The sequence below is a fragment of the Pocillopora damicornis genome, chromosome 2 (assembly GCF_964200805.1).
Source record: "Pocillopora damicornis chromosome 2, jaPocDami1.2, whole genome shotgun sequence".
NCBI lineage: Eukaryota > Metazoa > Cnidaria > Anthozoa > Scleractinia > Pocilloporidae > Pocillopora > Pocillopora damicornis.
In genome coordinates, this window is record NC_142671.1 from 36641754 (window position 1) to 36651770 (window position 10017).

General features: G+C 38.5%; 1 protein-coding gene across 1 annotated transcript; it reads left to right on the forward strand.

The window, feature by feature from the left end:
- Window positions 1-73: 73 nt before the first annotated feature.
- Window positions 74-5423, forward strand: LOC113685588 (uncharacterized; the record flags this gene model as incomplete). Its single annotated transcript, XM_089198671.1, is given in 8 exon segments — window positions 74-91; window positions 220-237; window positions 557-694; window positions 895-1317; window positions 1705-1885; window positions 2603-2820; window positions 3327-3500; window positions 4217-5423. Coding segments are annotated over 6 exon segments (1299 nt in total). The 3' UTR covers window positions 4465-5423.
- Between the last annotated feature and the right edge of the window lie 4594 nt (window positions 5424-10017).

Consider the following 10017-nt stretch of genomic DNA (forward strand, 5'->3'; position numbering starts at 1 on the left):
GATCCGCCCTAGCATCATCGCAAATGTCGCAGGTTACGATATTAATTTTTTTTATTGCTTTGTTTTCCTACAGGTTCAAGCAAGGCCCAAAGTAGGTGGATTTTACTTGTTGACTGCATGAATGTGTTTTTTTTTTTTTTTTTCATTTATTTTTCGATGAGTGCTTCATTTAGAAAAGTTATAATCTTAATGATTAATTTTGTTTTTGTTTTTTGACAGCAAGAAGCGATTTGACAGGTATGTTAGCTAAATCCTATGTATAGCCTACATTCTGTAATGCACAAAAATTATTATTTGCCATTTGACTTCATGGTGACCTCTGAACGAGACCTAACTTAAAACCAAAGTTGTGATTTGATTGCTTCTCTTCAGATGCTATGCTTCATCCTAGCAAATTATTTAAGAGAATATGGCTGCTAAATCTATTTTTAAGGAAAATAAGCCATTCAGGGGTAGACGAAATTTCCGCGATTACTATTAGGCAGGAATACAATTGATTGAAAATTATCTCTATTCATGGGAGAATAAGTTCTTTCAATATTATCTTCTTCAACAGGAGTTTGTCTAGACGATGAAAGAGCCAACAACTTCTGTCTTAAGGCAAGGAATCCATGTTTCTGTGAAGAAAACCACCACTTCATGTACAACTACTGTAAAGATTCATGCAATTGGTGTGACTCGTCTGAGAACATTGGTGAGTTCCAACATTGTTAGGAATACGTAAGTTTGTAAAAGCTCTGTATTTTGACCAAAATTCCATAATAAATTAAATCAATGATAAAAAAGTTAATGAGAAAAGCGTTGTTCCAGCAGAGAAACCTCATAAAATTGCAACATTCCCTGACGACGCTCTGAGTCATAATTTCAGCAGAGGAGTCTTTTTTCTTTGAACAGGACACAGATTTTGGAGAATAGTAAACGAAGCAAAACTGCCAAGATCTTGGGTATTAAACAAGGTCCAATTCTTTGCGGACAAACGCGCCAAGAGACCTTTGGATACACCAGATCCAAGAAAGGCGTTCGCTAGCTCAAGCTACCTTGGATATGAGCCCGGCAGTGCTTTCGACAACAGGAGCAGCACTTATTGGCTTCCCAATGGATGGTACAGTCGAGGACCAGGTGAAGATTTCATTGGGTATGAGTTCAATCAGCCTGTTGCTATCAATTCCGTCCGCGTTGTACACCAATCTGGACAAGGGAATGTCGTGTCCAAGAAAATGTACGTTGAGGCAGCCGATGCCTATGCGGGGCCTTATGTCACCAAATGGATCATCGAGAATACAAGGAGCAAGAGTAGCAAGAGATTTAACAACAAAAGTAAGTAGATGAATAAAAGAGATGGTAAATGTTGTTCTCCCTCTTTAAAATAAGAATGGTTTCAACAAGTGCTTGCTAAGACAATATCCGTGGATAGGTAGTTTGTTTCTTTACGCTTTACGGGTCCAAGGAAGCTCGTGACATTCAAGGCAACCTGACACATCCCGAAACACAGGTCGAATGTTGGAAGATATTGCAGTGCTCTGAAGGAAAAACCCCAAATGGTGCTTTTAGGTCAGCGGTAGCCTTCCAAAAATGTACCGCTAGTAATTTGGTAGCTCAAGTATCTGCAAAATTACTAGCATAACAACCCCTAGACAGAAGCGACCCTCCAGAATCGTACCTGATGGCCAGCTGATAAAGCTATTCGGTTTATTTTTTCCAAAGTGTGTCCTCTGTTCTGGAGACGATTCTCAACCGACCAAGGAGTGTACTGTTTCAGGCTGATGACTGATTTCAACACATGGCACGGAGCTAGAGACAAGTGTGCTGAATATGGTGCTGACCTCGCCTCTATCAAGGGTGAAGAGGAAGCCGACTTTGTCAAGAACCAAGTACAGCTTTGCGGGTAAGATTGTGCTTCCTCAGGTTAGTTATTGCAATTTTCTCACCACATCAATGAATGAACGAGATTCTACCTTCCGGGTATTTAAGACGGGGAGAATGAGTTTCCCTATTTCCGAATCCTTCAAAATCAGGGAGGAGCATGACCAGATAATAAAGTACCGTCTGCTTTAACTATTGAATAGTATAAGAATCTGGGATTAGACTTATTTGTTTCGCTTCACTCTTTATTTAAAAAAGAGAAAACTCGTGTCACATTTCCAACCATTTAAATGCTAAATCAGAAAGAAACTTGACCTAATCAGCCCCGTCTTCTCGCTCTTGAAGCTGACTTCCTTTTACGTTTTTCACTATTTCGCTGTCTTCTTATTAGCAGTTGTTATTACTCTAGGATAATTTGGTTTATCAACTCAGTTGATTAAAATTAATGCAAATTGGCTACTGTAAAGAATTTCTAAACTGAGCTGATGTTTCTTGTCTCGGCCCTTCGTCAGAGCGAAAGAAGAAGAGCTTACGCTCGAAACTACAGCTCAGTTTAGAGACTCTTAACGGAAGTCAATTTACAGTTCATAAACGCAGTCCATAAACCAAAATATTTTCTGATACCCGCAACCGACGCAGTACCACAGATACCTGAGAGACATTAATCGTTATTACTTTAGCTCTGGTATTACGACACTCAGTCGAAAATCGTTAATAAAACACTATTTTCGTCTCTCAGTTTTACCTGGATCGGTTTGAATGACATGAAAAATGAGAGCGACTTTATGTGGAGCGATGGAAGTAACATGACGTACAAGTCCATGAGTCCGCAAATGGATTACGTCAAGGACGAGCGGGCAGACCAAGAAATGGATTGCGTGGCTACCGATCAAAACGGACAATGGACAACTTTCCACTGTGATGATAAGTTCTATTTTCTCTGCAAGAAGAAGCTAAGTAAGTAACTTATCTTTCGTCTGGTGAGTGATTTAAAAATAAGGGTCTCGCGAAATCAGATTTGCACGGGACGCTTATATCAGTCTGTGGATCAAATTGGCATCACAGTGGTTGGTTTCCTCACATTTTCCACGTTGATGGTTTATCGTATAAATCAAATTTATGAAATTTAGACCTTTCGAGCAGTTTTTTTTTCTTCCTGACCAAAGATCTATCAGATTTCGTGCTGATTGAGCACGAAATCTGATAGATCTTTGATAGATCGCAAAAAGGCCGCTAAGTGTCATGAATCATCTGTAACACCTGCAAGTAACAAGTTGTTCCTTGGAGATGTTAAAAAAATTAAAATTTCATCTTTTGATGGGGAAACTAAAGCTATAAACCAACGAAAAAGAACTGTCAAAACTGCAACCTCATAGCATAGCACACTCCAACTATTACAATAAAATGGTTGAAATAACAACGATTCCATCAGGAAATTTATGAATTTTGTCCTTTCTCGCCAGCGGGCGAAGATGCTGATGACGATGACGACGATGAGGATGAAGAAGATGAAGTTACTGAGGAGGTTCATCATCACAAGAAACATCACAAAGCTCATCTGAAATATCGTCACCACACGCTGAAGAAGAACAAGGTGAAGAACCACACCACAAAACACAGCCAAAAAGTTACCTTAGGTAAGTCAAATTTTAGCTGGTGAGATGTCTTAACCATTTACACCCTAACATCAGTATCCATATTCTCCATACTGTCCTCCGTACATTTCTTAAGGTGCTAACAGGGAGAAATTGTTTAACAATCAAGAGCTTCTTTAGTTGGTGATCGTTTCCTTTATTCTCATGACCCTAATGTATGATTCAGGGGTGACATTGAAGGGAGAAATTAGAAGCTGGTCACTCTTTGGGGTTAAAGGCTTAAGACCTTATTTTGGACATTGGTTCCTATATACGCTTGTGTACAGCCAGAAATATATGCAATCACTTCTGTTCGAGTCAAGTCAATTTATCCTCCGAGAAATGTGTAGTCGATAAAGTATACCTTGATAAACTTATTTCTTGGCTTTTTACGCTTAAAAAACACAGTAAGAAATAACATATCTTTATTTCTCAGGAACCGGGAATTATTTCTCGCCTGCGGGGTGTGAGGATAAAATTTACCTGATCCCAGACAATTTTTTATAGTCCTACCTTTACACCCTGTTAGCGATTCCCCCCCCCCACCCGCCCCTTCGTTTCCCCCTGAAAACCATGTGCACTACGCCAAAGTCCTCCACCCCCCCCCCCCCCACATCACTTTAGAATAGCTGGATATGGTGAGATTATCTAGGCTAGATTCAGTGACGTGAACAAAAAATGTTCATGCGGTTACTGAGACCATGACACTTTTTTCGTAGCTGAGGAACTCAAGGAGGCTAAATCAAACAACACCGAGGATGAACAGGAAGAAGAAACTGCTGACGAGGACGCCATTCGTGAGGCAGTGAAAGCTCAGAAGAGCTCAAAAGAGCAATCAGACGAAGATGAGGAGGAGGATGACGACGAAGATGATGAAGATTCTGGCTCCGGTTCTGGCCGATCTGCCAGCACTATTCCCAACAAGCCCAACAAAAGATCTCCCCATAAAAAGATTTGGGAATTTTAGAGCTATTTTGAATTTCACCGGTGTACCTACAACGCAGCAAAGATAAGAGACATTTGCTGGCGTAAAACGCTTACGAATTTGCAAGATGATTCATGGAAATACGTATTGCGTTTCCGAGAGTAATGTTGTTCAAGCAGGAAAGCAGACGTTCGGTTATCAGAAGTTATTGATGAAATTGCTTGAGATGGTAAAAGGGTTTTCTGAGGAAGAAACTGGGGAAAAAGGAATGAACAGGGTATAAATTCTCCGTGATCAAAATCATTAATGCAAAGCTGAGGTAAAGGATGAATGATTTTTATTTAGACTTGATCATGGAAAGCTTCCTTCCTCTCTAATCGGGCAGTTTATCCTCATAAAACCCTTTCGTTGTGTTGCGCTTCACGTTTTAATGTAACTTGATTAATTACAGTTTCATTTTTCACAAAACTTCTTTCTGGCGAAGAATGAGGAAAAAAGCAATATATACGAATGAATTAGCCTTACTTTTTAAAAGTTGACAAACCCAGAAAAATGCATGATTTTAGCTTGATTACTCCTTGATTTGACGCCATCTTTGGAGTATGTGGTATTTCGCGTTTATGTTTACATTGCTTTTCTCGTAAATGCGGAATACTGCATGTGTTATGGCATCACAAGAAGAAGCTTTTCAGGTAGTCATGAATTTTTATGGAAAATGCCTCTGATTTCATATTCAACACAAGTTGAATGGCTTTTTTTTTCATTTTCAATTGGTATCATTTCCAAATTCTTGTCGTTAAAAACATATATTTTTCAATTTAGTTTTGCTCCTACAGAAGAATAAGCTTAGAAAGAATTCCAAAAAAAGATTGATGCTGGCCTTATGTTCAGTGTGTTACACTAAGCTCCTTATATATCGACTGAGAAAGCTTAAAAAGGTTGGTTGTAAATTACAGTAATCTTCTTGGAAAGTTAATTAAAAAGTTTCATTACAAAATAGATCCTACGTGATTGTCGTGGACTTATTCAATAAGACTTTTAAACGGTGTTAGTCCCTGTGAGGTAAGAAGTATAAATCATTACCTAAACGGTATAGTCCAGTCTCAATAGAAGACGTACCCGCATGATCACCGTTGTACTGTTTTCTATGACATAGAGCGACTGGGAGCATCGCCACTTGGAATGCTGTTCGATAACGGGTCTCCCCGCCCACCCCTCCCTTCTCCTTCCCGCCGTTTATTACCTTTGCTGGCACCCAGTCCCACTCCTGGGTGAAGAGAGAGAATAAAATGTCTTGTAACAATAACACAGGCAACAAATTATCAATCAAGCCACAACTCCTCCATTGGTCACCAACGTGGAAAATAGAGGGAAATGTCCCCAAGTCTTAGTTAGGACTCAACCTCAGTCCTCAAACGCTTTAACACGGAGACACAAAGAACTCTTTGGCGAGTGAGCTCACGGTCGGAGCTAACACGTGATACACATCTAGTGTAAGCCTAAGTCGGATCACGGAAGCAGAAAGCTTGTCGAAAATGGAGGATCAGTACTGCGGGCTATGTTGCATATGTATCTGGCAAAAGGCAGGAACGCTAACGTTGTAATTCAATCCAAGTGGATGGTGTTAATGCAACACGAAGGTGTGCATGGATTGAGTGTAAGGATAAAATACAATGGTTTTAGACATTACGTTCTCATCACGTTTTTTCAAGGTGGGAAAGATATTGGATGTTTTCATATTGCCAATAGTAAATTTTGTTATCCCCGGCAAAATTAACAAAAAAATCGTAAATTGAGCGTACCGAGGTTGATTCTTTTATAGTATTTCTTTAGATGCGAGTCATTTCCAAGTGACACATTGAGCAAACACAGGTCAACCAAAATATTGTTTTATTTTTAGTAGTAATATTACCTAATAATGACAGATCCTTCTCAAACAATTTATTAGTTCTTGTCTAATCACAGCAACTTTTCCAGTTCGAGGCAAGCTCGATGACAAAAAAAAACAGGCTCGAAAACCCTCAACCAGAATCACATTTGTTGAAAAAATTTTGCGTCGTAAGTGCAACGTTCCTCTGTGGCAGATTATTTTTGTAACTTCATGTCTTTCCCCCCCCCCCCCCCCTCCCCCCTCCCTTCATGACAGGGTCATTATGTCATACTCAAATACCTCTTTAAAACATTGGATGAGGGGTGGTGGTGGGGCGGAGCACGTTTCAGAGATTGAGCGGGGATTCATTAGGCTCAAAAATCTTTCATATCCTAACAAATGTGTTCGTTTAGACCTGTACCCTTTTGTTATCAATGACGTCAACCAAGGAGACCAATCCCTGCGCAGGTGAAAAGAGCAGGATAAACCCTCAAATTTTAAGGGTGGTACTTCGCTACGATTATATCTCCGGTAAAATATCCACTACCGTTCATGTTGCCTGCAACAGTGGGTGGTTAGCCTTTTCCTTAACTACTACGAGGATAGATGGACCTGCAAATTGTTAGGCAAGGTAAAAGAGAGCCAGTTCTGAAATAGGTTTAAATCAGATAAACCCTTGATACTGAAAATGTGTAACACAGGCTTGAGGTTTTTCACTCATTTATTTCAGTTCCAACACAAATATATTTTATGCAGTAATCTGATAATAACAAAATTACAGTGATAAAAAAAGAAAAACATTTTCCACGGAGTACGCCAAGTGTTCAAATCCAATGAACAAACGGGACAAAAGCAACTAGCAAATGATAAACATGTGCTTGAAACTTTTCTCCGTTCATACGCTGGAAGAAGCCTTTTACTCTAAACTAACTATGGGATTGCAGTGAGATCTGTTTCGCTGTTTTGTCATTGGAGGTAGTCTGTTGTATGCAAGTATGTGTCAGAGATTAGAATTCTCGCTTTATAGTGACCTCAAGATGTACCCTGGAAAATTAATACTTAAATACACTTTTCGATGATATACAAACTATGAATTTGGACATAGTTCATAAAAAATTCATTTGACGCTGCCGTCAATCACGTTGCAGACCTCCGAAAAACAAGTTCGATGTTTGTAGCGTTTAATAGAGTCATCTTACGAGTTGTGATTGGATGATTTTGATTTATTGGTTTTTTGATGTCCGTTTACTATGATTGACGGTAGCATGAAGCGAAATTACATGTTTGGTTTCGAGCCTCAGAGTTCGCTCGATATCGAAAAGCGCCGCAGGGGTTAAGGAAACTGACTTCCTATAGCTCACACTGATCAAATATAAAATCAAGCTACGCTGCAGAGTACCTCAAGGATAACTTATTCCTGAGGCCATCCCTCTTAATTTGTTCAGTTTCAGATCACACCTGTGTTTGGAGATCGTAAGAAGGCACAGAAAGAACCAAGCTCACGCAAAAAGGCGTCATTATTTCCGTTCTCGTGCATTCGGAGGCAAGGGTGAAAAAATCTGCTCGCCTGATAAACGCAAAATTACGTTTTTTTAGCAAGCTAGAAGTAACTTATATTGAGTGACAAATTTTGCTTAAGTGATTAAATTCTTTCTCGACCAAAACATTCTAGCATCAAATAACACAATATACCCGGAGAAACAGATGTTATAAATCTTAAAATGATTTGAGGGAGAATTCGGTCTCTTCTCTTGATACTCATTATCTCAAACATGACAGAATCAAATATATGAAAACAAAATGATATCAACAAAAAGGTGTGTCGAGGAATTATTGCGTTAGAACTCTTACCTTACCAGAAAAAAAGTTGATTGAATTCCACTGCTCACAATGAAATCTTAAATGCTTTTTTAACTCTCTGGGTGGGAGAAAAACTGCAATATACTCGATCTGCTGTAAGCGTACTTAGCAACGAATGAACCTCTTCGCGCGAATGAAGACCACATAGATATACAGTGTTGCAAGGAACAAGTAAAAAATACATAATATGTTAGCGTAGCCAATAAGAAAAAAGAAAACCATTTCTTACTGAGCATAACGAAGAGTTGTAGCTGCGTTCTAATCCTGTTTTGGCCCAAGATATTGAAGACGAAAGTTATTAGTTCTTCTATAAAGAGTATCGGCTTAGTTCCCGGGAGATGAGGTAACCAAAACAACCCGTTACGGTTTAGTAAGTCACGCGCTGTGATTGGTTAAAAGCTTAGTTATTACCTGCACGTGCCGTTATGATGAGGTAATAAGCGCTACAAGGCTGACTGCTTAAAGTTTAGGTAATCCAGGCTACTCAACTGAACCATTTTATTCCGCTTTATTAAGTTATGTCAATGGAACGTAGCGCCTTTTAATGTTATGAATTGATGCGTTTGGGGACTTGAAAACAGTTTCGAGGTGCCACAGGCTTGTTAAGATATCTTGTCATTGCGAACAAAACCTCCAGCTTTTTCGGTTTGTAAGGAATAACACTTTTCAAAGCCGCCCTATAAAACCAACAAAGTTCGCTCCAGGCCCTTTTCTAACTCACTTTATACCCTGTGTAAAACGATTTCTACCAGTTTGGCCGATTTCCTCATCGCGATTAATCACAGGCTTATCCAAAGTAAGATTCTCCTCATTAAAAGTGTCAAGAATTGTAATATGAAAATTAAAGAGAATGAGACACTGAACTGTTGTTGAGGAAACGAAATTATCATTGAAATTTCACTGACTTGTTCGAGAACATAATGATCTCTGATGACTCTTGATGATCAACTCCACCAATTAGAACATGTGCATGATGCGTTCAATATTGAAAAGTGTTTCCTAGCGCTTGAATAAAATGTACTATTTTACTCAGAGTGTGTGGAATTTTTAATAAAAAAAAAAGAAAACGTGTAAAAAAACAGGAAAAACCTTTAAGTATCTTGAAACCCTTCCCTCTTTTGTTGTTGAATTTCCTTTTAATGAAAAATGGAGGAGATTTTTCATTTTGCAATCTCAAAATTTCACGCAAGGTTACACGCTCAAATTAATTTTATTGGTAGTTATCGCAGTTTTCTAAAGAAGTAGCCGCAATAATGGTAACGGTAGAGCGATATTTATTCAGTTTTTTGGATTAAAAAGCTATTGCTTAAAACATTCAGTTCCTTGAATATGATTTCCTAATTTCGAGACGAAACATTTCTTGAAACGATGTTTGTTTTATAACTTGATTGTTTAGATTTTAATTCACCACCTTTAACCAACATTGAAGTTAAGTTGTTTTCTACAACAGTGACAAGGATTGTAGATCATTGTGAAAACATTTTATTTTTTATTCGTCAATCTTGACACTGTGTGATGTATTTGGAAACAACTAGGTTCCCATGGTAACAATAATGGATGACTAGGAAAATTTTCGATTTCAACTTTTTTTCTTCATTGGTCAAGATTCAAAATATCACGATTAAACGAATTTCACACAAAGAGAATTGTGATTTATTATATCAGCACTTAACTATCAGGGGAAAAAGAGCAAATCTGTTTTCTCAAACCTTCGGATTTTAGCAGACCGATACTCCACTTCTGAAAAGACTCACAGGTATTTCAAACTATCTACTAATTTATTTGTGTCAAGCCCCATGCATACTTTTACGATCAGGAATGACAGAGGCATGTTGTGGGTAAATAGATATAGAAAGATTATGAGG